The following is a 27,999-nucleotide window of genomic DNA, read 5'->3' on the forward strand; positions in this document are numbered from 1 at the left end:
TCTAGAAAAATTTGGCTGTGGGGTATTTTTATTGTAAATGTATGTTGTTACTGTGAGCTTTCTATTTCTTAATCTGAATTTTCTTTCTTTTTTTTTTTTTTTTGGATTTATTTTATCTATTTCTCTCCTCTTCCCCCCCCCATTGTCTGCTCTCTGTGTCCATGTGCTGTGTGTTCTTCTGTGTCCACTTGCATTATCCGGTGGCACTGGGAAACTGTGTCTCTTTTTTGTTGCGTCATCTTGCCTCTGTGAGTGTGTGGCCCCACTCCTGGGCAGGCTGGGCTTTTTCGCGCTGGGCGGCTCTCCTTACAGGGCACGGCACTCCTTGTGCACAGCAGCACTGCGTGTGGGCAGCTCACCACATGGGCCAGGGGGCCCTGGGGATCGAATCCTGGACCCTCTGTATGGTAGGTAGACACTCTATCCGTTGAGCCACGTCTGCTTCCCTGTCTGAATTTTCTTTTCTTTTCTTTTCTTTTTTTGTCTTCAAATTCAAACTCTCTCTTTTATAGCAATCACCTACCATTACTGCATATACTGAGTAACTTTTTTTTTTCTGTCTCATAGCATTCTCTTTTAAGGTACATATAGAAAATAGATGTCTTAATAGAGTTGAAAAGCAAAATTCTAGGTGTAGAAATGTTTTTTTTCTCAAATTATTCTTTTCCTCAAGCTGGATTTGGTAGCGGCTTCGGAGGAACAGGCTGGGGCTTGAGGGCGGGCAGTGGGACCTGGGTCCTGGGGCAGGTTCCCTCAGGGATACGGAGTCTCCTGGGCTGCCCCTTTGTGATCCCTTTCACGATTAGGCTGGAGGGTTCGATTTCCAATACAAGGATGTGAGGAACCTGCTGCTGCAGCAGGAAATGAATAAATAAGGGGCCATAATTACCACCTGGAGGAGTCTTTACAGTTTGAATGTTTGGGTAATACAGACCACAGCTGGGCCCTGATAGTCCATCTCTGAAAGGTGTACTAAGTCAAAAAACTTCTGTTCTGCAAGTTTCCACAGATCAACAGATAATGTAGAAGTTAAATCATGGTCTCCTCCCAAAAGGAAGGGAAATAGTTCTTCACAGGAGGCTTTTCTTTGTATCGTAAATGTCAACGATCACAAAAACTTCTGGCTTCTCCTCACAGTAGACCTGCACTGCTGAAGGTGTTGTTGCCTTGCCTGCAGTTCCCTGAGGGTGCTGGGACAATGGAAACTCTTCTCTCCACCCAACTGACCGTGATTTGAAATTTCTTTGATCAATACTGAGCACTTTCACTTCCCGGGGTATAAAGAACTCATCGGCACTGAACTTATAAAGCCACTCCTCCAAGAAGTGGAACAGAGGAGACGTAAGTCATCTCCTTGGGTTTCTACTTCTACTGTTTGAAGGGGCTCACCAGTCCCAGTATCTGTCATGTAACCAAACATGGCCACTGCACACTGCTCAATGCTTCCTCCAGCGTATCCCCCATGCATGGAGCTGGACACCAGCTGGATGAGTGACTGGAGGATACTTGGCCTCGACTGCCTTTTGCTCCTCAGGCAAATTATAGTCTCTCACGTCTTCCTCACACTGCGCCATGATTGTAGCGTCCAGCACTGTGCTTCGCCCTTCATCCCTGAGTAACTTTTCTATGGAAACCAACTGTCTGGCACAGCTAGATCTTGGCCCCATATAAATAATCTGGTAATGAAGAAAACCAAAAATTACAAATCTGGTTGTGATGAATGGAACTTCAGGATGACTTTATGGACAAGCTCGATTCTCTCTGTGAACCTTTAATTCATTTATTGAAACACATTCGCTGACTATACTATGCTTATACCATTAAGGGTAAAGCAGTAAGTAAAAGTCCATCCCTGTCCTCGAAAAGCTTAGAGTTCACAAGATTGTTTTAGCTGGAAGTTAAAACTAACTGAAAAAACAAAGATGTAGTCATTAAAACATTTTCAATTAAGTAATAAAAACAGCTCAGATTGGAAACGATTAAGACAAAAAGTATTAGTAACAGCACCAGTATGCTTTAATATTGCCTGTACTAACAAAAGCTGCCATCACATTTTTCTGCTCACCTTCACGGGAAAACTTATTTTAAAAATCACCCAAATTTCACTGGCTCTACCCCAACATCCCAGTACTCCCTCAGTCACCTCCAGCCGGGCTTTCACTCCCAATGTTCCACTGACACTTTTCCTGTCATGGTTATCCATCCCCCTCCTCAGCTAATTCCCAAGTCTCAGTGTGCTCTAACATGAGCAACTGCTCTTTTCTCCTTGAAATACTTTGTCAAATTGATAGTGAATTCTTTGGCAAAACTGGCCAGTGGGAATCCCTTGAAGCAAGATCCTATGTCATTTCAGCTACTTTCCAAGCTCTCGCTCAGTTTTAAAGTATTCGACTCAAAATTTGGGCAGCAGGTGGTATGCCTCAAACCATCCTCGTGAATCCTGGTAGCGGATGATGCTGTCATGAGATCATTTTAATGACACATTTGGAAAAATATTATAATTCACATTGGTATATCCAGTCTGTTCCCAACTGTCTTCTTATTATTTTCTTCCTAATAAATGTTTTTAAAGTCGTTGCCTTTACAACAGATCTACTGACACTTTAATTCTTTATCAAGTGTCCTTTCCTTTAAAATCCTCAGATGCACTGACATGTTATTGACAATTCCAGTCCCTGTTTCTTCTCCACCTCTCTCCCCTCCCCTGCCCTGCACGCACCCTCTGAGCTCTCTTGCTTCTTGAACTTGCTGAAATGGTCTTTCCCTACAGCCTCTGTGCTTCACCAGCTGGTCGTGGCACCCTGGCCTCTGGCCAGTCCTCCCAGTATGTGTGACCCTCATCCTGAGAGTAGCCAAACAGCTGCGCTTCACTCAAAGGTCCCTCTGGCTCTAATATTGTCTTTTTTAAAATATGCTTTTAAATTTTTGTAAAAGATACTTGGATGACAAAAATGTTACATAAAAATATAAGGGATTCCCCTATGCCCCGCTCCCTCCCCCTCCCACCCTTTCCCACATTAACAACATCCTTCACCAGTGTGGAACATTTGTTACAATTGATGAGCACCTATTGGAGTGTTGCCACTAAGTGTGGATTACGGTTTACATTGAAGCTTAAACTCCCACACATTTTTGTAAGTTATGACAAGATACATAATGGCCTGTAACCATCACTACAACATCAGTCAGGACAATTCCTCTAATATCGCCTTAAATCCTATCTTAATAAAACAAGTGACTTTTAAAACCTAGGGCAAAAGCCATGCTAAAAATAAATTTCCCCGGGGATTTGTAGGAACTATTTGTCGAGGACAGGTAACTCGTTTCAGAGCCTAAAGCGCACGGATCAGGGTTCCTGGCACAGAAGCTGAATCCAGAACACGTGGTTTCCAAGATGGGCTCATTCAGCTCCATAAAAGCCAATCCTAACACAAGCACTGAAATCCTGGTGCCAGGGGAGCTTGCAAACATTTGATCCACCTGTCCTTTAAAGATTCATTTAGCAACGAGAAAAGCACCATCTCTTTAAAAATGTAAATCGATGATGTCACCTCCTCACTGAACCCTTCCTCGGCTTTGCGTGGCCTTTGGAATAAAATCCTTACTCCGTCTCAGTACCGAGCATAACCTGGCTCCACTGCCTGCCTCTCCAAGGTCACTCCTTGTCGCTGGTCCCTTGGTTCAGGAAGCTGCAGACGCACTGTCCGGCTTCTAGAGCACATCCAGCCTTAGTGTCTTTACCTGACATGAAACCTCTTCACCTGGCCCGTAGCTCCTTCACTCCCACCATCTCGCAGGTTCCAGTTTAAATGTCAGCTTCCTGTTTGGTTGCCTCTGCAGTCACTATGGAATACACTGCTTCCTTCTTAGCGCTTAGCGCAATCTGTAATTCTCTCTATTGGTTTCTGTTCCATGCCCCTCACTAAAGTCCATCCTGGCTCTGCCACCTGCTTGGTCATTTCCAGGGCAAGTTATTCCACCACGGTGAGCCTTATCTCTGTAGTCACCTCACTGGGTTGTTTTGAGAATTAAACATGGTAATGTAAGTAAAAGCACCCAGAATAGAATCTGGCACATAGTAGGGGCTTCATAAATGTCAGCTGGACATGGAAGACAAATGCATCCCCAAACAGTGAAATATGAGTAGAAGTCCCCCAAAGGTTAGTGCCAACAGTTCCATAAACAATCTGGAGGAAGAAGTACCCTGAATGCTTAGCTCACACTTAGGCTAAAAGTTTCTGCAGATTGAAATGCCGCTTCGATAGGACTGAATTGCTGGAAGACCTTGTGAGTGTGAATAAGCAGAAAAGTGCAGGTGAATTAGAATGCGGGCAAACTAACGTAACAGGAAAAAAAGGCTAAAACAGTGAGATTTTTAAAATGTTTATGTGGTGTTTTTCCTATTTAATTTTTAAAAAAAGGTTTATTGTATCTATTTATTTCTCCGCACCCCCTCATCGTTCACATCTGCTGTGTTTGTAGTGTGCTGGTCTAGCTCTTTTTTTCTTTTTTTAAAGGAGCAGGACCTCCCACGCAGGAGGGAGACACCTAATCACCCGAGCCACCTCCACTCCCTGCTTCACTATGTCTCTCACTGTGTCTCCTCGTTCTGTCTCTTGGTTGCATCATCTCATATGTCATCTTCTTGCGTTGGCTCACCACATCAGCTCGTTGCATCAGCTCACTGTCTTGCTCATCGTGGTCTCTTTATTGCTCTTCCTGTATTTTTTTCATTGAGGGAACATATATACAAGAACTTTCCACTCTCCACCCCTCCCAGTCAAGTGGAATTGATCCCTCATCATCTTCCATTACTACAGTTTTCCCAACTACCCACACAGAAACCCCACTCCCATTATAGATTACCTGCCCATCCCACCTGGCCCCACCCCCGGTACCTGCACTTTAATCTCTGTCCCTAGGAGCTTGCATATTCTCCAACACTTTGTCATAAATCTATAACAATCTTGTTTGCTTTCATACCACTTAACTTCAGTAGTATAAGCAAACTCCACCCATGCATCCCGCCACCTTCCTAGAGCTCTTGTCACAAATTACGTGGCCATACATTATGAGTCCAAAACCACTGATTTCTCATTTCATTTTAGGCATTTGCCTTTTGGATCCTGTAGGAAGTAAAAAGTGGAGTTACCAACCAAAAATACAAAAGTACTGGCATTTTTATTTTCCTCTGTCCTTTCCCTCAGTGGAGATCGTTACTTCTTCATATGGCTTCCGTCCTTGTCTATTGTCCTTCCATTTCCCACTTTGATTAAACTGTCAATCTGTTGTCTACTGTCCTTTCAGCATTTGATTAAACTGTGTTTCACTACCTTTCCCCTCCCAGAACTCTCTTTAGCACATCTTGTAGAGTGGGTCTAGTGGTGACTCCCTCAACTTTTGTTTATCTGGGGACGTCTTAATCTCTACCTCATTTTGGAAAGGCAGTTTTGCCAGATACAGAAATCTTGGCTGGCAAATTTTTGCTTTCATCACTTTAAACATGTCATCCCTCTGTCTTCTTGCCTCTCTGGTTTCCAATAAGAAATTGACACTTAACCTTACCGAGATTCCCTTGTAAGTACCATATTGCTTCTCTCTCTCTTTTTTTAATGATTTTAAACAAATCCATTTTATTGATACATATTAATAAAGTATACAAGTCATCCAAAGTTTACAATCAATGGTATTTGACTGCTTCTCTCCTGTGGCTTTCAGAATTCCTTTTTTATCTTTGGCAATCAGCCACTTATCAAAATACACCACAGCAAGGGTCTAGTTGGGTTTATCCTATTTGGAGTTCATTGAGTGTCCTGGATGTGTAGATTCATGTCTTTTGTTAAATCTGGTTACTTTTCAGCCATTATTTATTTGAATGTTCTCTCTGCTCCTTACTCTCTTTCTTTGCCTTCTGGGGCTCCCACAGTGCACATACTGGGATGCTTGATGGTGACCCACTGATTCCTCATTCTTTATCCTTCTGCTCATTAGACTGAATGGCTTCAATGGTCTTATCTTCAAGTTCGCCGAGTTTTTCTTTTACCAACTCCAATCTGCTGTTGAACCCCTCTAGGGAATTTTTTAAAAATTTTCTTTTACTGTGGCCTTCAGCTCTGTTTGGTTCCTTTTTATCATTTCTACTTTCTATTGATATTCTCTTTCATTTTCCTGATTTCCTTCAGTTCTTTGTCCATGTTTTTTTTAGTTCTTTGAGCATATTTAGGACCATCCTTTAAGTCTTCTCTGGTATGCCCCGGGTTTGGCCCTCCTCACTGATGGCTTCTAATGCTTGGATCGTCAAGCTTTATCTGGGCCATTGCTTCCTGTTTCATTGTATGTTTTGTCACTTTTGTTGAAATTTGAACACTTTGATTTTTTTTCTTTCCTTTTTAGAATCTGGACCATGATGGTAGTACAGTGTTGTGGGCATTTTGATATTTTAATGTGTTATTGATGGGATTTAGACTCAGAGTTGTCGATCCTTAAACTTGAAGCTAAGAAAAGAAAACACTTCTCCCAGTCTTTCGGATTGACCTGTGCCAGTGCTCCCTTTCAGAGCCCATCCATACACTGAGTTTAGAGACTAGCACGAGGTCAAAGTGTAGCGCCCTCCCTGTTTGCTTCTGCAAATGCGTCTTGTCTTGGGCATGCTTGCGTGGCCATAGGAATTCCCCTGCTGACCTGGTTCTGAATGTCCCCTCCTCCCTAGGAAACTGTCCTCACAGTTGTAGGCACTGCACTGGGCCTCCTACAGCCAGCAGTCCCTCGCCCCAGGCTCGACTGCTCTCCCACAGCGTTTTGTAGGAGAGCCCAGCCTTCCACACGCAGGGCAAGTGCCGGGATCGCCATTCCCTAGGGCCACCACCAGCCAGAAGGGGCCAGACACACGTGCTCCCAGGCTGTGCGTGGAGGTCCTCTGCTCATGCTTCGGGGGGGAGGGTATTTTATTTTATTATTATTTTTTAAGGAGGTACCAGGGATTGAACGTGGGACCTGTACATGGTAAGCAGGCTTTCAACCACTGAGCTACACCTGCTCAAACTGCATTTGATTAAACAATGTTTTATCACCTTTTCCCTCCCAGAACCCCTTTCCTCTCAATCACATCCCACACCTGCACTCGATCAAGCCCTGGCCAGATTCTGACACGTATCAGAATCTCAACACAGGAGTGCAGGAGCTGCATAAGTTGGAGAGGGAAAGGACTTCCCAAGTAGTTTGATACATCCCCCCCCCCCCGCCTCTATCCCATAATTTATATCTGATATGCTGTACTGATCTAAACTATGTGCTAGAAATTATCAAACAAATATGGAAATGGCCCCAGGAATTACTGGAGACCTATTTGGGAAGAATGGTGCAATGTATGAACAATAAGAAATCAAACAATAAAAGCCAAGATACAGGAAGTCTCCAACTCAAGAATAGGTCATGGCTGTGTGCAGCTGGCCCACGCGCAGTGCTGATGCGCGCAAGGAGTGCCCTGCCACGCAGGGGTGCCCCCCACGTAGGGGAGCCCCACACGCAAGGAGTGCGCCCCGTAAGGAGAGCCGCCCAGCGCGAAAGAAAGTTCAGCCTGCCCAGGAATGGCGCCGCTCACACAGAGAGCTGACACAACAAGATGATGCAAAGAAAAGAAACACAGATTCCCATGCCGCTGACAACAACAGAAGCGGACAAAGAAGAAGACACAGCAAATAGACAGAGAGAACAGACAACCAGGGTGGGGGGTGAGAGGAGAGAAATAAATAAATCTTAAAAAAAAAAAAAAAAGAAACTGACCTTGGGGCTGGTCCCTTGATCTTCATGTGAGATCTTCATGGCTCACTCCAGGGAACTGTATGTCCTCTATCTCGAATTAAAGTAGGAGGAGAGCAACAGCTCCAGCAAGTTGGGCAGATGCTGGTGCCCGTGACAGTGTCTTTATCCTGTTTGGATGGACTTGGCTTTATGGGTCCTTCTTCTACACACGCCGACAACTCCAAGTTCCTCCAATGGCTGATCGTCTCCATCCCGTCCTCCCTCCTGGCCAGTCCCCAGTGCCCTTCTTTAGTTGGGCTTGAGGACCCACAAGACAGGACGTGACCGATTCCTCGGAACCACCGAAGTCTACGGTGCACACGACACGATAGCAAAGTGCTGCCAGTGCCCCCAGGTCTCTGGGATCATGGAGAAGTTCCCATGGGAGGTGAGGTCTCGAAAACACTCCCCTCATTATCAGACCAACATTTTAGAAGTGAAACACCTTTAATGGTTATCTTGCCCAATGTAAGTACTCGTCTTTCTTATTCATTCATTTATGTATTTGTTTATTGCTAGTGAGCAATATATTCTTGCACTTATATTCTTGGCACTTATTATTCTTGGTTATTTTTATCATTTAAAGATATATAAGGAGAGATTAAAACAATTTTTATAGTGTAAATTATAATATCATTAGATCAATCTCTTAATTATCTGGTATTTTCAGTATTTCCATTTTCAAAATTAGCACAGAGAGGAAAATACTGAGAGTACTTTTTCCCCCAGTGCCAAGCATTAGTTGTTTGACTTATTAAGTAGAAAAACGCAGGCTTCTTTTCCACTTTTCCAAGGCGATAGATAAGCTAAAACTACCTTGGGTTAGCATCTCGATGTTGCGTAGCATGACCACAGAACCAACACACAACACATTTTAAAATTCAACCAGTGTTTCTAGGTTCATATAAATTATTTTGCACTTATGGAGTACTTTACACCTCTCTAGAGAAAGGAACCCTAGAAAGCTGTAATTCCAACCTTTGTATTCATGATGCTCTTTGGCATAGAATTTATAGTGGCACACTCGACAGGATGGATTTTAAATTTAAAATAACACTCGTGCCAGCAGTGAGAACAGCAGTTGCGGCCTTGAGTCACTCCACTATTAAAACATGCACAGGTTGCAGGGCGGGCCATGGGGAAGCAGTATCTTCTGTTGTGACTTTACTGTCATATATTCCTGAACTAAAGTTTTCACATGTGTATTCTGTCTCTGATCCCAGCTTGAATTTCATTACACCTTTTCCTTCTCACAGAAAATCATAGCCTTGCTCTACACTGCATGTACCTACAGCACCAGAACAGTCTACCTGATGGAAACGGATGCACAAGTATGTATATTCAGTCGCATTAAAAATAAATGATGGGGGAAGCGGCTGTGGTTCAAGCAGTTGGGCTCCCGTCTACCATATAGGACGTCCAGGGTTCGATCCCCAGGGCCTCCTGGTGAGGACAAGCTGGCCCACGCAGAGTGCCATTCCACATGGGAAAGCCACCCCATGCAGGAGTGCCAGCTGGCACAGAGAGCTGGCACAGCAAGATGACATAAAGAGACACAGAGGAGAGAAAACAAGAAGTAGCAAAACAGGGAGCTGAGGTGGCACAAGAGAGTAATCACCTCTCTCCAACTCCAGAAGGTCCCAGGATCAGTCCCCAGAGCCGCCTAATGAGAATACAAGCAGACACAGAAGAACTCACAGTGAATGGACACAGAGAGCCGACAATGGAGGGAGAGGGGAGAAATAAATAAAATAAATCTTTAAAAAAAAATACCATAATACCAAGGGTGGCAACCCACCCTTGAAAGAGTTACACGACCTCTGCTGAAAGGCACAGCATATTCCAATGGCGCATTATAGAAATACAGCCTGACACACTCACTAATGGAAGTGGGAGGTTCTAAAAAATTATGCCAAGAAATCATGTAAGGAACTGAAAATCAATATTTGCACTGGGCTTCTTCCTCTGCTTCGTGTGTGAGCGGCGCTTCAGATTTCCCATCCGGAAATTAGACACGCTGATCTTGGCTTTCTGTCCTTGGTGCTGCTTTCAGTTACCCTAGAGCCACAGGCTGGTCACTCGTGAGTCACTTTCAAGCCCTGCCTGTGGAACAGGGATGGTTCGTGATCAGCACCACGGAATCCTGAGGTGTCCAAATCGGCAGGGGCACATTTCTCCCACCTCCCCCACCAGCACTTTTTAAAATTTTTTAAAAATTTTTTCGGTTATTGTGTTGGGTCTGCCACCAGCTCTGACCCATTTGCAAGTCGTTGCTCTTTTGAAAGGTTCCACGTCTAGCAGCTCGTTTTAGAGCAGGTGACTTCTGGTTACTCAAAAACTCATGAGCGCGGGACTACATCCTCTAAGCCAGCAGTGCTCGACCTTCTGTCCTGGCACACCGAGGGCTGGCGTTCTCGAGAGGGACATGCTCCCGCGGGACGGCCCCCACGTGGACAGCACGGGGTTATTTCTATCCTCCCCCACCAGTTGTCCCGATGAGCCACGAGAGGACGGGGTAGTTATGAATGGCTGCCGTGGGGAGATGGCAGAGTGGGGAGCTCCAGGGCTCACTCCTCCCACCACAACCCACTAGAGAGGCGAGAACTGGGGGAAACAAAGGTTCCACGCCCATGCCAGGAGCTGGTGAGGGAGGTGCCTGGGACCCCGCGTCTTATGTATAGTTATTCTGTACACCCACAAACTATCAAAAAAAAAAAAATGCTGCAGGGACACTGATGGCCCCGTGGACACATCCAGAGGCCTTAAAATTTGGACCTGTTTACGAGGGCTTTTCTATGGTCCTCTGCTACCACATTTCCACCCAGAATTACCTATTCCAGGGCCTATTCTCAAACTATGACTAAAGCTAATATTCAACTTAGCTCAAGTTTTCTCCCTCACTCCAGGCATTCTCCCAGCAAAGGGCTTTTGTGGTTGATGCTTAATCTTTTCAAGAAAGGAAAACACAGCTTCGCTGAGATTTAGAAGTCTGGTTAGGCGTAAGTGGCTCACTCATGAGTCTCCCCAGATTCTCTACTTCAAAGGTAGAGGCAGAATCTGCCCGCCCCCCCCCCCACGCCCACCACCACTGGGGCCGAGATCCCAGGGGTTTCTCCCTGGATGGGCGCAGTAGCCTGGATTACACAGAAGCCAGGGGGTCTTTGAGACATAACCCCCAACACATCACTGCCCTGCTCCAAACCCCGCGATGGCGCCTCCTGTCGCTCCAAGCAAAGCCCGAAGCTCACAGTGACCTACCAGGCCTGCTCGAGGCATCTCCCCCATTCACGTCCACCGGGAACCCCGCGGTGTAAGGCTACCTGGAACGAGGGCCTTTGGCGGGTGTGATCGAGTCAAGAAGAGTTCACGGTGGAAGAGGAACCCTTATTAGGAGAGAGCAGTTTGGACCCACAGACAACAGAGAACATAAGGGGCGACAGAAGCAGAGTGGGGCGATGCGCCCACAAGCCACGGGCAGCAGGGGTCCGGGCAAGCCCGAGAGGCGCAGACCAGGTCCTCCTGGAGCCGAGGGACCCTGCGTGCTGGGGGCTTCCCCCACCGCTGTCACCTGTCACCTACCTACCTCCCTCTTGCTCCCCCTCGGGCGCCCGCAGCGTCAGCTCCTTCTGCTTGGGGTGCTCGTTCCCCAACACCGCATGGTGAGATCCCAGCTGCTCCAGGGCTCTGCTTAAATGGCATCGAATCAGTGAGACTTCCCTGGCCACCCTATTAAAACCGCAACCTTTCCCAGCACCCCCGGCCCCCCTCGCCCTGCTCTGCTTTTCCTTTTTTTTCCCCCATGACTTTTATGACTCTCTAGCAAACGGTGTGATCTACCCACTTAGGTTTCTAATTTGCCTGCCTTCCCCTCGCTACGCCAAGAGCAGTCAATAACAGTTCCTGAATGAATGAATAAATGAAAAGGATGTCCCATAAATTATGGATGGTGGAGATGCATGACCCTCTTAGAGTTTGGAATGATTTTCTAAAAGACAAGTTTGTGTGGTCAAGGGTGAATCACAACCCGCCACCCCCCACCACCAACATACAACTTTCACTTCCGTGTGTCTATAGTTTTTGCATGTATTACTTGCACAAGTTGGCTCTCATTACAAATCTGCTTTAATTAAATGTTTATGAAGATACTGGTCTCTGCCCTTCGTTCTTTGAGTGACCTCTTCCCACTGGCACTTCTTCCCACCAAGGAAGCCAGAAGGTGGTCTGGACAATCACTGGTCATGGTTAAGTACATAAATCCCGTCCTTTCTCCCTAAAACGTTATGTAGTGTTGACTGAACTTGACGCAGATTAAACCCTGGGATTCAGAGCAGGCTTATAACTCTTCTCAGTTTGAGGCTCATACCTGGAACTTTTCTGCTCTGTAAATGGCCCCATTGCTCCTAAACCTCGGCAGTTTTGTGGAGTGTGGCCTTCTCACGGACACGCTCCCCGTGTGAACTGTACGTCCATCCCAGCAACCACACCTTCAGCCACACTGCCCCTCCCACCTCCTCCAAATTCACTGCGAAGCCACACTTCACATTCAGCTCTTCGAGAGTGCCCCAAATGGTCTAGCTATCTATCACCCTTCAAATACGGTGAACACACAATTTTCCTTATATAATGAACTCAGAGATGGAACTTTAATTTTATTTATATATAAGAAAACATAATTATGCCAAAAGCATTCTGGTTTTCCATATTTCAGTTTTACCCTGCTCTGAAAGTCACTGGATTATAAATTTAAAAGTCCACAACGTTCTTACAAATACATGAACTGCCTTTCATGAGGACTATTATAACCTGATCTGAAGGTAGACAAACCACCTTGAAATGATGTTATTCTTAATTATTTAGTTTAAAATGACTTAGAGAACAGGGCTTTTGGTTTATGGCTGAGTGTGTTTTGTTGATGCATTGTTCTAGAGCATTCTGTTCTTCTAGGGTAGCAATGCTAGTGAACAAATTCAAATTAATTTAAGTAAAGCAGGTTAACTTAATCGTCCTCTTCACATAAGGGGGAAGTTCAGGATACCATGGGGCAAACACCAACAAAGACGTAAAAATCTGCCACCTATAAAATCACTTCTTCATTTGCATATTTAAAAAGTGATTCCAAACAACACATCTAAAATGAACTATTACTAAGTATGCAGGTTAGAGTGAAGAGAAGTGCTCAGATAATAAATGTAGCATAGGCTTTTGCTTGCTTTTCTTCTAAACAAAAGGATTTTGTAATGCTTCAGGCACTAATACTTACAACTGATTTAAAAGTCACAGTCAGATGAAAAGTCAAATGAGGAAAAATGCTACACAAATGTTACAAAATGTGATGTTACAATTTTGACAGGAGAGCCCCAAGCAATCATCATTTGTTACTTCATTGCCACCACAAGCTTCCTAAGAAACCAGCTTCTCTACTTCCTCTCCCCAAGCCCAGCTCACAGATTCCAACCCTTTTCATTCTCAGAATTTAACTGAGATCACAATCAAGGTATTATAATAAATTTCCCTTAAAAGAATGAGAACAAGTGTTTCACAATTTTAATGGCCTCCCGGAGAGCATAACTCAATTATGTCTTCCATTATTAATTCTCTGCAGTATTTCTGAATGACTATACAGAATCAAAGGATCTTACGTAATAATAAAACTGTCTTTCTAAGTGATCTGTGGATTAATGCCTTCCCCAGAGAGCACGTGGGCCCACGCCCTTTCCTCACCTACGTTCTGCTGGTTAGAGGAGAGAGCATTTCACCGGTCTCAGACAGAGCACTGAGCTCAGGGGACCGTGAGCCCACCCGTTCCCAGAGAAAAGAAGGGAAGACGGACTCAAGTGTCAAAATACACACATCGCCACCCCAGGGTCCTCAGGATGGAGGAATAAAAGAGGGCCTGGGGTGGACTTACTGGTAGTCTACTATGGAACTGTTGTGACTCTGGCAATGGAAGAAACTGAATCATTGATGTGGAGGCGGTGGCTGTGGGAGCTGCTGAAGGCAGGGAGAGGGAAGAAGAGATGTGATATGGGGGCAAATTTGGGACTTGGAGTTGTCCTGAATGATATTGCAGGGACAGATGCAGGACATTATATATCCTGCCCTAACCCACTGAATGGACTGGGGGAGAGTGTGAACTACAATGTGAACTATAATCCACGTGGTGCAGCAGTGCTGCAAAATGTGTTCACCAAATGCAATGAATGTGCCACAGCGATGGAGGAGGTTATTGACATGGGAGGAGTCAGGGAGGTGGGGAGTGAGGTATATGGGAACCTCCTATATTTTTTAATGTACTATTTTGTGTGATCTATGTATCTTTTAAAAATAAATAGAAAATATATTTTCAAAAATACATGAAATCAGTAGTGTAAAGGACAAATTGAAAATCCCAGTTCCATTTTTCTGAGGAGAAAAAAAACCACATCTTTTCCACCAAGATGGAAAACGAACCAACAATCAGGGAGGATCATCTTCGTGGGAACCTCGCACCCAATACCAGCCTCTGGAACATATTTTTCTTTTCTTTTCTTTTTTTCTTTTTCTTCTCTTTCATTTTATTTCTGGCTTCCTGACACTTCTTCCCATCATAGAAGTCAAAAAGGTTCAACGCCTGCTCTGGCTGTGCCCTGGCGGGGCACCCGGCTCAGGTCAGCGCTGGAAGCCCGCGCCCCGGGCCGGCCCTGGAAGCATCTGATGATGCTGGAGGAGCAGTGGCTCCAGGGCCACAGCTCCCCGGAGGCTGCTCCTCTGGCACAACACCTGGAAGCATCTTAGGACGCTGGAGGAGCAGGGTGGCATCCCCTGCCTGGCACAGCTCCCCTCGTCCACCTTGCCTGGCTTCTGCTCATTTTCTAAGCCGGCTTCTCCCATCTCCTGTGGGGTCCGTGCGTTGGCTGAACCAAGGAAGTCCCCGACCCCTCCTCAGTTTCACCCGCCACCTCACGGGCACCGAGCACAAATGCTCCAGGCCTCGGGGAACAAGCGGGGACCCTGAAACGGCCACCTGGTTTTAAAGCAGGGGCAGAAATCCCCTGCCCGGTCTTCGACTGAGATGTTTACGTGTGGGTGAGGAGTAGAAGGGACTTGAAATCCCTACTCCCGAGGCTCTCTTTACCTGCCTTATTGACGACTCTTTTCCTCCCAGGTTGATACCGGGTGGGCTACTTCATTTTCCATTTCCGCTTTCCTACCCTCTGCTGTGGAAGTGGCTTTCCAAAGGGAAACGACCCTGTCCCCATGCCCAAGCTGGACAGAAGGCTTCAGTTAATTTTTGGAGACAAGCGATTCCTCAGGACTTGGAAAGGATCTCTAGTCGACCCTCCTTTAAATCATCTCTGTGGGGCAAGTGCCCGGCACACAAAACAAGGATTCACCAGCTGCTCTCAATGAACCTACTCAAACCCCGTCGAGGCAGACCTCGCGCTAACCGTGTGCAAATGCAGCTTCTCTAGGGAGAAGCGGGATGAAATTTTGATTTAAGAAATCGTTCCTTTAGCTTCTGTTTCATTATGGGTAACATTCATGCAAGTATTTAATGTAATGGCATGGATGACATTCTCAGTAAGCATCTGAAAGCAAAATTTTCCACAAGAAGCCTTAGTTTAAATTGAGCTTTGAGTGCCAGATCCTATTCTCTCACTTTTGGTGCTTTTCATATAAAAATGGGGTAAATAAGACTAAATGTAAATCACAAAGAGATTCATTCATTCAACGTTTACTGAGTACCTCTACATGCTAAGCATAGTGTTAATTGTTTTACATATATATCTCTAAAAGAATTTAACAGCAAACAGCAATGCTGCGTTGTCTAATACATGAAAAAACAAATTTGTAAACACACTAAATGGACCCAAGAAAGCATTAAGTAGAATCTTCTTTTTTCCTACTTTCTCAAGAAGCTTTTATATTAAAAATCAAGTATCTTTTATATGTTTAAATTTTGGATGTAAGGAATGTTACATTTTTATTCCTCTACTCACATAATTTCCTATCTAGAAAATACTTGATAGTACCAAGAAAATTCACTGATCTAATATGTTCTGCACCTATAATGGCAGCAGGAAATAATTTCCAAAGTTACTTGGGCGTTAAAAGTTGTTTTGTGTGCAAGTTTTTTGTGGATATGTCTTCTATTCCACTGAAAACTATTTTAATAGAGATACCAACATTTTTATTCCAAGATCATGTTTGTTGATTTAAAAAAAGTTTTATGTCCTGAACAAAATTTTAACTGATAGTTTACCAATAAAAAGAACACATTTCTTTCTGTGTGTGGCTCAAATGCAATTCACGATGGAAGGCATTTTAGTTCTTTTATTCCCTGTCCTTGAATTTGCAGCGACCTTGATTAATGGTATATCATAGCTTAATAGAATCAAAATATGAGCTTTTATATATTTTATCCTTAAAGATATGTTTATTTAAAAAAAGGAAAACAGACATTATATATTTCCCAAACTGACCGGTAAATATGGGGATGATACCTTTTAATTCCTAAAGACCTTCAACAATCACTGTGGAATATAAGATGCTGCCGTCACTACTGAAGGACATTTATTCAAAAAGTGGGCAAAACTGCAAGTAAAACCCCAATAATCCAATGGTCTAACGTCTAACATACCCCAAGGCCAAAACTGGCCCACCAACTGTTTTCATACTCAAGTTTTACTTGTACACAACGATGCCCACTTGTTTAAGTTTTGTCTGCGCCACCAGATACCAAATCCCTGCAAAGCCAAAACTATTTAAAATCTGGCCCCAACTACAAAGACTTCGAAAACGTTAACCTGGCTGTGTACAGGCAGTGAGTTCATTTGTGGGGCTCTGCCAACTCCTATTAAACAACACGAAAACTTAGCAAACTGGGCTAGAGAGATTTCAGTGACTTGAGGGGCAGGGGAGACATTTTCAACATTCAACCACAGCAGCTGATGGCACAGGCCACACCTAACTGGGCAACTGGGAGAAAGGACACAGAACATTCAGCAACCTGTACAACTTACACAGTTATTTTTACCTACAAATGAGGGATAGGATTGGCCTAGATGATAGTCAGCTTTTTGAGCTTTACCGTCCTTTTTTTTTTTCAGACTTTAATTTCTACTAATTAAGCAAAAAATTTTATTAGAGAAGTTGTAGGTGTACAAAAAATCATGCAGAAAATAAGAGTTCCCAAATATACCCCTTTCCCCCCCACACACAGTTTCTCCTACGATTACCACTTTGCCTTAGCGTGGTCCTTTGTTACGAGTGATGAAATAGGCAAACCTCAGAGCTAAATTGTGAGTATTGTGGAGATATTGTGGCTTTGGTTTTTAACCACCACAGTAAGTGAATATTGTAGTAAAGTGCATCACACATTTTTTAGTTTCCCAAAGCATACAAAAGTTATGTTTATACTATACTGTAGTCAATTAAACAAGCAGTTGCATTAGGTCTTAAAAATTAATGTACATACTCTAAATTAAAGATACTTTATTGCTAAAAAAAAAAAAAGCTAACCATCATTTGAGCCGTCGGCGAGTCATGACCTTTTGGCTGGTGGAGGACTCGCCTTGACGTTGATGGCTGTTGACAGCTCAGCTCAGGGCGGTGGCTGCTAAAGGCTGGGGTGGCTGTGCCAAGTTCCTAAAGGAGACAGGCATGAAGTCTGCAGCACTGATTGCCTCTTCCACAAAAGATTTCTCTGTAACCAGCAATACTGCTTGATAGCATTTTACCCACAGCAGAACTTCTTTCGAAACTGGAGTCCGTCCTCTCAAACCCTGCCTCTGTTTTGTCCACTAAGTTGATAAAATCCTTTGTTGTCATTTCAGCAATGTCCACGGCCTCTTCAGCAGGAGTAGATTCCATCCCAAGAAACCACTTTGTTTGCTCATCTGTAAAAAGCACTCCCTCATCTTTTAACATTTTTATCATGCGATTGCAGAAATCCAGCCCCATCTTCAGGCTCCACTCGTAATTCCGGCTCTCTGGCAGTTTCCACCGCATCTGCAGGTACTTCCTCCGCTGAACCCTTCCAAGCCACCCATGAAGGCTGGAATCAACTTCCTCCAAACTCCCGTCAGGGTCATTTTGACCTCTCCCACGAATCGTGGATGTTCTTAATGGCATCTAGGATGGTGAATCCTTTCCAGAAGGTTTTCAATTTACTTCACCCAGATCCATCAGAGGAATCGCTATCTGTGCAACTACAGCCTTATGAAATGTATTTCTTAAATAACGAGACTTGACAGTCACAATTAGTCCTTGACCCACGGGCTGTAGAATGGATGTTCGTCAGCAGGCATGAAGAGAGTTTTAATCTTGTATATCTGCAGCAGAGCTCTTGGGTGACCAGGTGCATTGTCATAATTTGAAAGGAATCCTTTTTTCTGAGTAGTAGGTCTCAACAGTGGGCTTAAGATATTCACTCAACCATGTGGTAAACAGTTGTGCTGTCATTAAGGATTTATTCTTCCATTAAAGCACAGAGTAGATTTAGCATAATTCTTAAGGGCCCTAGGATTTCCGAATGGCAAATGAGCAATGGCTTCAACTTAGAGTCACCAGCTGCATTAGCCCCTAACAAGAGAGTCAGGGGAAGTGGATGTGGCTCAATGGACAGAGCGTCCACCTACCACATGGAGGGCCCAGGGTTCAAACCCAGGGCCTCCTGACCTGTCGGTGAGCTGGCCCATGTGCAGTGCTGCTGCGCACAAGGAGTGCCATGCCACACAGGGGTGTCCCCTGCATAGGAGTGTCCCATGTGCAAGGATTGTGTCCTGCAAGGAGAGCAGCCCTGCGTGAAAAAAGTTCAGCCCGCCCAGGAGTGGCACTGCACACACGGAGAGCTGACGCAGCAAGATGACGCAACAAAGAGAGACACAGATTCCCAGTGCCGCCTGATAATGGAAGCAGACACAGAAGAGCACAGCGAATGGACACAGAGAGCAGACAACTGGGGTGGGTGGGGGGGAAAGGGGAGAGAAATAAAATAAATCTTTAAAAAAAAAATTCCTCATGAGGTCAAGCTGTTACTCTAGAGGGAAAGGAGGGTGAACTGGATGTCACTGCTGAATCTCGGGTAAGGGGTTGACTCAGTCCCACTGGCTGAATAGAGGGCACCCCCTTACCCTCCTTAAAAAAAAAAAAAAGAAAAGTCAGCCTGTCCTTTGAAGTTCTGAAGCCAGGCACTGACTTCTCCCCTCTAGCTAAAAAGCCCTAGATGGCATCTTCTTCCAAAAGAGGGCTGTTTTGTCTACATTATAAATTTGAAGCAGTTAAGCATTTATTCCTTGGCCCAGCCCCTAGAACCCGTATTCTAAGTTTCTAACTCTATGAATATGCTTATTCCAATTATTCCATATCAGTGAGATCACACAGTATTTGTTTTTTAGTGTATGATTTATTTTACTCAACATAGTGTCTCTGAGGTGCATACATGTTGTCCTAAGAATCAGAACTTTATTCCTTTTTATAGCTAATACTGCATTGGGCAGACATGCCTATGCCACATTGTATCATCCATTCATCTGTTGATGGGCACTTGGGCTACTGCCATCGTTTAGTAATTGCGAATAATGCCACCATGAACTAGGTGTGCAAATATATGTTTGAGTCCTGGGCTTTCAATTCTTTGGGGGTATATAACCAGAAGTGGGATTGCTGGATCATATGGTAATTCTATACTTAACTTTTACAGGAACCACCAAACTGCTTTCCACAGTGGCTGCATCATTTTACATTCCTGCCAACAACGTAAGGGTGTTCCTATTTCTCCACATCCTTTCCAACAGGTTATATCCCATGAGTTTTTTTTTTTAATAGTAGCCATGCTAGTGGATGTGAAATGGTATTTCACGGTGGTTTTAACTTGCATTTCCCTAATGGCTAATGGTGTAGAGCATCTTTATAGGGGTCTATTGGCCATCTGTAAGTCTTTTTTGAAGAAATGTCTACTCAATTCTTTCACCCATTTTTTATTGGCCAGTTTGTTTTCTTGTTGAGTTGCAGGATTTTATATAGTCGGCATATTAAATACTTGTTGGGTATGTGCTTTCCAAATATTTTCTCCCATTCTGTAGGCTGCCTTTCTACTTTCATAATCAAGTCCATTAATGCACAAAACTTTTACATTTTAACATGTCCCCTTTATCTATTTCTTTTCTTGCTTGAGCTTCTGGTGTTAAGTCAAAGAAACCACTGCCTAACACAAGGTCCTGAATATGCTTCCCTAATTTTTCTTCTAGGAGATTCACAGTTTTGGATTTTATATTTTGGTCTTTGATCCATTTTGAGTTAACTTTTATAAATACTGTGAAGTCAGAATCTACCTCCATTCCTCTGTATATGGATACCCAGTTTCCCAGTACCAGTTGTTAAGAGGCTACTTTTTCCCCCCATGCAGTGGACAGAGGGTCCTTATCAAAAATCAGTTGGCCATAGATGTAAAAGATTATTTCAGAACTCTCAATTCAATTCCATTGGTCTATATGTCTATACTTACGACAGTGCCACACTGTTTGATTACTGTAGCTTTGTAATACATTTCAAAATTGGGAAATGTGAGTCCTCCACGTTTTCAAGATGGTTTTAGCTATTAGGGACTCATTATCCTTCCATACAAATTTGATGACTGACTTTCCCATTTCTCCAAAGAAGGCTGATAGGATTTTGATTGAGATTGTGTTAAATCTGTAAATCACTTTGGGTAGAATTAGCATCATAACAATATTTAGTTTTCTAATCCATGAGCATAGAATGTCCTTCTATTTATTTACATCTTTTATATTTTCTTTTTATAGCAATGTTTTATTGTATACCATATGAAAGTCCTTGACATTCTTGGTTAAATTTATTCCTAAATATTTTATTCTTTTAGTTGCTATTGTAAGGGAATTTTTTTTCTTGATTTCTTCTTTGATTGTTATTAACAGTGTACAGATTTTTTGCATGTTGATCTTGTACGTCACCACTTTGCTGATTTTATTAGAGCAAGTAGCTTTGTTGTAGATTTTCAGGACTTTCTATATATATAGGATTGTGACATCTGCAAATAGTGAGTTTTGCTTCTTCCTTTCCAATTTGGATGCCTTTTAGTTCTTTTTCTTGCCTGTGCTCTGGCTAGAGCTTCCAGCACAATGTGGTATAACAGTGGTGACAGTGGGCATTCTTGTCTTGTTCCTTATCTTAAGGGGAAAGCTTTCAGGTTTTCAACACTAACATCTTAATTTTGGCTTTTTCACATATGCCCCTTATTTTGTTTAGGAAGTTTCCTTCTATTCCTAATTTTCTAATTTTTAAAAATCAAGAAGTGGTGCTGGATTTTGTCAAAAACCTTTTCCCAGTCAATTGAGATGATATGTTTTTTCCCTTCATTCTACTATTGTGGTGTAATACATGATTACTTTTTTTATATTGAACCACCATTGCATACCAGGGATAAATCCCATTTGATCATGGTGTATAATTCTTTTAATGTGCTGTTACATTTGGCTTGCAAGCATTTTGCTGTATATTTGAAACTGTATTCATAAGGGATATTGGTCTATAATTTTCTTTTCTTTTTGCATCTTTATCTGGCTTTGGTATTAGGTATTAAGAGTAAGGAAGTGTTCCCTCCTCTTCAAGTTTTTGGAAGAGTTTGAGCACGACTGGTGTTATGTCTTCATGGAATGCTTGGTAGAATTCCCCTGTGAAGCCATCCGGTCTAGGGCTTTTCTCTTTGGGAATATGATGACTGATTCAATCTCTTTATTTGGTATTGGTCTGTTGAGATCTATTACCTCTTGAGTCAGTGCAGATGGTTTGTGTGTTTCTAGGAATTTGTCTGTTTTATCTTGGTTACCCAATTTGTTGGCATACAGTTGTTCATATTAACCTCTTAACAGGCCTTTTTATTTCCTTGAGATCGGAAGAATGCACCCCTTTCATATCTGATTTTAGTTATTTGTATCATCTCTTTTTTTTTTTTCAGTCTAGCTAAAGGTTTGTAGATTTTATTGATCTCTTCAAAGAACCAATTTTGGCTTTGTTGGTCATCTCTATTGCTTTTTAATTATCTATTTCATTTATCTCCATTCTAAACTTTGTTATTCGTTCTTTCTGCTTTCTTTGGGTAATCTTTGTGATTTTTGAAATGATTTAAAACCATAAGCAAACTAGAACTATATTCCTGTACAACACAATGATCAATATTCCATAGCACCTGTCCAGGAGAGCAGAGTGGTATGTAACACATTTTAGAAAAATGGCAGCCAAAATGGTTTAGCAAGGGGATATGGCCATCTCCTGCCCTATTCGTGAACATTTCCTATAAATTTGAAATAATAACAAAAAGTCACAAAAATAGTTAAAACAATTTAAAACGTTGGTGCCTAAAAGGGGAAATTTCTGTAATAAGCAATGTTAACAGAGTAACTCCATAATCGAGCTGTACAGCATAGATGGGCCGCGTCCAGTGTCGCGCGTGCCCGCTGCACCCGGGGCGCCCGGGGCTGCCCGCTGCCTGCCCCGCTCCGATTCTGCACTCGGGACCACCCCCTGACAAATTTTACTCTTGGCATTTATCTCACTGTACGGAAAATGAGCTAACTTCTACTTAAAGGGATCAAAGATAATAACACCCAAAAGAGGCCCCGGGTGGAGAGAGGAGCAGGAGGGAGAGGAAAGAGCAGTGAAGAGGAAGAGGGGGCGCAAGACGGAGGAGGAGTATGAAGAAAAGGGCCTCGTTAACCCACAAACCACAGTCGTGTTCTGAGCGGGTCCAAGTGGAACGATCCTGCTTTATCTTTCCTTGGACAGAGCAGGAAACACACGTTCCTGAAACCCTGGACTCATGCTGTGTGCAAGCATCCTCTACGTTGCATAGACACACGTATTCCAAAAAGAGATGCGTTTTTAAAAAACAAAACACAAACACCAAGCCAACATCACGCTGCCCGAAGAAGCCCTGGCGAGCCAGCCACGTGGGCCCACGTGTTAAATACAGCAGCAAACCGTGAGGAGAAGCACTAGCTCCAGTTTCCAAGGATACCGGGTCAGCACGCCGCCTACACTGCAGTTCACTCAGCAAAGGGCACCGAGGATCCACGCGGGTCGGCCCTGGCTCTGCAGAGGCGGAGGAGCAGGGTCCAGGGCGCTGCTTGTTGCAGTTCAGTGCCACCCCACCCTCGGTCCCCACTCCGGCCAATGCGTTATCGTCGCCATTGGGAAAAATCTGGTTTTTTAAATAGCAATTTTCCGGAGAAGGAGCCACCAAGGGCAGGGCGGTCCACAGTGCCATTAGGGCTGGGGGGGGGGGGGGGGGGGCTGGTCTGTGAAAAGCAGAGCAGGCTGGTCCTGTGTCCCTACTGGTCACCACCGGCCCCAGTGCCTCTGCATTTCAACTCCCCCCCCCCCCCCAGGCCATCTAGACTTCCACAGCTTCTCAGTCCTCCACCCACCATCACAGAGATTCCAACTCACTTTCAGCCCGCTCTGCATTTACACTCGAGGACCTGGCGCAGTCCTAGGACTGTTTACTGTTTAATTTCACAGCAACAGAAAATCTAAAAACTCCCTTCTGAACCTCAGGGCCATGGCCTCTGGATCATTGATTTGTTTGCTCGGTTCCTGATTGCTTTCCACAGGGTGGCACTGGGCCAGCCGGCCAGACAGCGACAGGAAGCGACTGTGCCACCCTCCTTTCACCTTCTTATGGATCGCCAGTTACAGGACCACTAACTGGCCTGTCGCGGGGAGGCTGAAAAGCGGCATTCTCCTTCTTAATGCAGCGGCCCCTTATTGAACCAGTCATGCGGATTTTGTGGATACTTCAGATTTACTGTAAACTCTCAGGGAAAAAAATGTAATACAATCCTGCCATAACCCAGAGAGCATGAACCACAAGGTAAACTGCTATCCACGTGATGCAGCAGTGCTCCAAGATGTGTCCCCCAGCGCAACGAGTGTGCCACAGTGAGGAGGACGGTTGTTGGTGTGGGAGGGGTGGAGTGGGGGGCACACGGGAACCTCTTATGTTTTTTATAAATGTAACCTTTTTTGTGATGTATCTTCAAAAAAATACAATTTACGAAAATGATGGGGGTGGGGGGTGGGGAGTGGGTTATATGGGAACCTCATGTTTTTTTTTTTTTAGTTTTCATGAAGTTTTTAAAATGTTTTTAATGTGTTCTATGTGATCTATTTAACTTAAAAAAGTGTTAATAAAAATAAAATAGAATAAAATACGATTGATGCAGAGAGGAGCCTTTTTCGCTTCTGTTTGCTTCTCCCCCTCCGCGCCCCCCACCCATCTGCCCACTGCAGGGAGACCCCCGAGCCGTGAAGGAAGACAGGGGCCCCTGCCTTCCGGGGTCCTCCTGAGGGGGACACGCCCGGCTTCCGGGGAGGCGCTGCTCTGAGCAGGCCTCGGGGACGTCCCTCCCTGAAGCTGTCACCCCGCCTGCGAGGAGCCAGGAGGACACCGCCGCCGAGCTCTCTAACTGCTACGGAACAAAGGCGGGGTATCCTTTTAGGTATTAAAAAATGCATATCAAGATTATAAAATGTTTCTGGAAGTCTCATTCCTTTTCGTTTTAGGAGACCCGAGTATCACCTGCGTGGCGGCACTGTGCTGATTTCACGACAGCCCACTCTTTTATTTTTTTCATTTTTTAGCAGACTCACTTTTTTCCTTAAAAAATCTCTTCTACTGCCATAAACAAAGTAATGACAGCAATTTATCAAACCACCTGAATCGGAAGTGGCTCTCAATTCTCTTAAAAGCCGTGTGGGCACAGCTGTCCTGCGTTTTTCTGACACCCACTTCCCACCAGGGGCTGAAGGCGGCTGCAGAGAAGCTTCCGGCCCAGCCTCTGGGCGCTCCCGAGCCGCTCCGTGGGGAAGGCCTGGCTCGGGTGGACACGCGCTGCCCCGCACGCCGCCCGCACGCGCGCTCAGGCCGCCCCAGCCCCGTCCCGGCGGCGCTGTCCCCACGGCTCAGAGGACAGCCCGCGCCGCCGGCTCGCGCGGCCCCTGTCCTCTTCTCCAGTGGACGCGCCCGCTCCCCAGGCGGGAGCTGCGCCTGGGCTTGGTGGCCGGCGCTCTGGACACGGGGACAGCTGCCTCGCTTTCCCTCGGGCTCCCACGTCACCCTAAGTCGCGATCTGCGTGTCCCCTGTTTTCTGAAGTCCCTGCTCGTCGTCCCCCGGGCCTCTCACGGTCCCCCGCGCGCGCCCTCCCCCCGTGCAGCCGGAGCGCCCCGCGCGCCCGCGTGTAAGTGGACAGCGACAGCGACAGCGACAGCGGGCGCCGCTCCTCTGCGCCCAGGCCGGCCGTGCAGACCCGGGCCCACCTGGGAGCCCCGGCCGCGGGGCCTGGCGGGGTGGCGGGGCCCCGCTCCTCCCGCACCTGCCTGCCCGGGGGTGTGGCCCTGGGCGGGGGCGGCACCGCCACGGGAGGGTGCGGGGCGGAGGGCGCGCGGGAATGAGCGGAGGGAAGGGCGGCGCGGGGCGCGCGGGGCGCGGGGAGACTGGGGGGCGGAGGGGCGCGGGGCTGACCGGGAGCCTGCGTGGCGCGGGGCGCGGGCGCGGGGCTGGCGGGGAGCCTGCGGGGCGCGGGGAGACTGGGGGGCGGAGGGGCGCAGGGCTGACCGGGAGCCTGCGGGGCGACGCGGGGCTGGCGGGGAGCCTGCGGGGCGCGGGGCGCGCGGGGAGAATGGGGGGCGGAGGGGCGCGGGGCTGGCGGGGAGCCTGCGGGGCGCGGGGCGCGGGGCTCACCCACCGAGGCACAGCTGGACGGCGTAGGCGTAGTAGGACCAGCCGAGCAGGAGGCCGATGAAGAGCACCGGCAGCCAGTAGAGCCCCCGCCGGCAGCGCCGCCCGCCGCCCGCGCCCGGGGGCGCCATCTTCCCGCCGCCGCCCGCCCCGCGCCGCCGCCCGCGGGCCTGGCTGCGGGGCGCCCCCGGAGGGACGGGCCCGGGGACGGCGGCCGGGGGCGCTGCGGCCACTGCGGCCGCCGTGGCGCTAAGTCCCCATGCCCGGCGCCGAGCCCGGGCCGCCCGGAGCCGCGCTGGGGGGCGGAGGCGGGGGCTGCGGGAGGACGCGGGAGGCGGGGGCGGGGCAGCGGAGGGGAGGGCGGAGCGGGGGAGGGGAGCGGGAGGAGAGAGCGGGGAGGGAGGAGGAGGAAGGGAGGGGGGAGGAGGGAGCGGAGGAGGGAAGGGGAGGGGGTGGGGAGAGGGGATAGGAGGAGGGAGGCCCTGCCTCTGCCCCGCCCGCACCCGCACCCGCGTCCCCCTGCGCGCGCTTTTGGGGGCCGCTCCGCCTGGCCCCAGGGCCCTCCCGACCCCCAGGGCCCCTCGCCGCGGGGACGGCCGCCTCTCCCCTTTCTCCTCGCGTTCCGCGTCCGCGGCGAGGCTGGGGGCTGCCCCCGGGCTGGGTGCGGGGCAGGCGAGCGGCCGGGGCCCGCCCGCGGCGCAGGGGCACGCGGGGCCGGGGAGCCTTAGGTGCCCCCCGCCGCGCACCCCACCGGGCACCCACCAGGCACCCACCGGGCAGGCCTCGGCCCCGCGGGGCTGCGGGAACGGCCGCGGGCGGAACTCAGACCCTGGAAAAGACCACGCGGATTTCGGGGGGAAGCGGAAATGCACCCCCGAAAGAGGGGCTGTGGAGGGAGCAGGAGGCGTCCTGAGGGTGCAGCGAGCCCCGGGGGACCAGAGACCATCCGCTCTGAGAACCCGAGCTCTTGCGTGAGGTTCCTGAGCGATGGTCAGCGCAGCCACCGCCGCGCCCTTCCCAGGACCGTCCCCGGCCCGCGCGTCCCCGCCGCGGTTCCTCTGCGGTGGCGGTTCCAGGCGCAGAGCCGGTTCTGCAGTGGCAGCTGAAAGTCTTGGAAGGGAGCCTTAAGGTGGAGGAACCCCAGGTTTAAGACCTAGAAACGCCCCTGGGTGCGCCCCGAGACACCCAAGCCCACGTGGTCGACACACAGTTACCACGAATTATGGCACAATTCCCTTCCTCCTCCAGGGACAGCCACAGGCGCAGCCCGTCACAACCAGCGCCAACGAAATCACTTTATGTTCATCTGCAAAAGAATAAAAAGTGGCCCTCATTTGCATGAGCTCATCCGAGAAATCGAAGCCTTTTCGTCCCTGGCCTGGCCTTTTCCTGTCTGGATTAAAGAGCAGGTCATCTCTAACAGCACACCCATCTCTTTGCAGTCCAGTCTCAAGACGGGCATATAAAAACAAAGGCACGGAAGGTGCCGGTCCAGCCTCTGCGAGGCTGTGAATGATTGACCAGAGAACGTTCCAGGCGACGGAAGGCCTGGTGCGTCACGTATTCCGGCGTGGCCCTTTGTACTCTGACTTCACTGGGCGTCCTGCAGAGATAGATGGTTAGTACACAAATGTTCTTCCCTGGAACGGCCACCTTTTCCCTGGATGCGGACGAAGTGCTCCCAATCAGAGGAGACTACACACAAGATTTAAAAGTTCTCTCTCTATATACATATATATATTAAAAAACAAAACAAAACAAAAAACAAAAGAGTTCCTACCACTCCTGAAATTCCCCCGAAAGACCAGCAGATGGTGATCCAAGGGCCGCAGAGACTATCAAGGAATTGAAACAAGGGGGCGCATTTCCTACCCTGGAAACTGCCTGTGTAGACACGGGACACTGCAGTTAGCTGCTACTAACACTTACAGATCCTGAGGTTGGAAATGGAATAGCAGACTACACATTTTTTTCACATCTACCTTTTACCACTTCTTCTTTGAAGAAAGCTCCATTTTTATTACTTATCTTAAATGGCATGTGATTGTTTATATTCATAATAAATATCCATGGGATAATTTCCACCTGTTCTTCACCGTTTTAAGAGTATCTCTCTTAGCGAGTTCTCCAGGGTCATCATTCTTATCTGTAAATAAAAGCTTAGCACACGGGACGAATCCTCTCTACAGCCTCTGATGACAGGATTTACCTGGGCACAGCCTGATTAGACAGGCGCCTGCGGGCACGCACAGATGTCAGCTCTTTGGTGAATAGCCAAACTCTAGAAACCAGGTTTTGATGACAGTAGAAGATAGCTTTTATTTTTAGGAACAGAGAGCCTTTGATTTTTTTTTTGCCTGGAGCTGTTCATCCACAGAAAAACCATTTTAAGGTCATATACGACTAAGAAGAACCTTCACCGCAGGCTTTTTCTTTAGAGAGAAATAAGACGTTTTAACCC

The 27,999-nt window shown here is 46.8% G+C and overlaps 1 protein-coding gene, 1 long non-coding RNA gene and 1 pseudogene across 6 annotated transcripts in view; 1 reads left to right on the forward strand and 2 right to left on the reverse strand.

Annotated features, from left to right (window-relative positions):
* The window catches only part of ZDHHC2 (zinc finger DHHC-type palmitoyltransferase 2), a 79,079-nt gene extending 51,438 nt beyond the window's left edge, over positions 1–27,641 (reverse strand). The window contains exon 1 of one of the 5 annotated variants that reach the window (XM_071212621.1): positions 27,624–27,641. Coding sequence is in view for 3 of the 5 variants with exons in the window: in XM_058289974.2 (XP_058145957.1) it covers positions 26,312–26,484 (173 nt within the window). In the remaining 2 variants the exon portion in view is untranslated. Of the gene's footprint in view, positions 1–25,545; positions 25,857–26,311; positions 27,023–27,623 lie in introns of those variants that run through there. The other 4 variants (XM_058289974.2, XM_071212620.1, XM_071212619.1 and 1 more) reach the window with 4 other exon arrangements.
* Positions 79–10,819, reverse strand: LOC131276582 (protein archease pseudogene; annotated as a pseudogene).
* On the forward strand, positions 24,016–27,746 carry LOC139437835 (uncharacterized). Its single transcript, XR_011647745.1, has 2 exons — positions 24,016–25,038; positions 26,787–27,746. It is a non-coding gene; the product is annotated as an uncharacterized lncRNA (long non-coding RNA).
* Positions 27,747–27,999: the final 253 nt, after the last annotated feature.

Source organism: Dasypus novemcinctus, chromosome 29 (genome assembly GCF_030445035.2).
Source record: "Dasypus novemcinctus isolate mDasNov1 chromosome 29, mDasNov1.1.hap2, whole genome shotgun sequence".
Taxonomy (NCBI): Eukaryota; Metazoa; Chordata; class Mammalia; order Cingulata; family Dasypodidae; genus Dasypus; species Dasypus novemcinctus.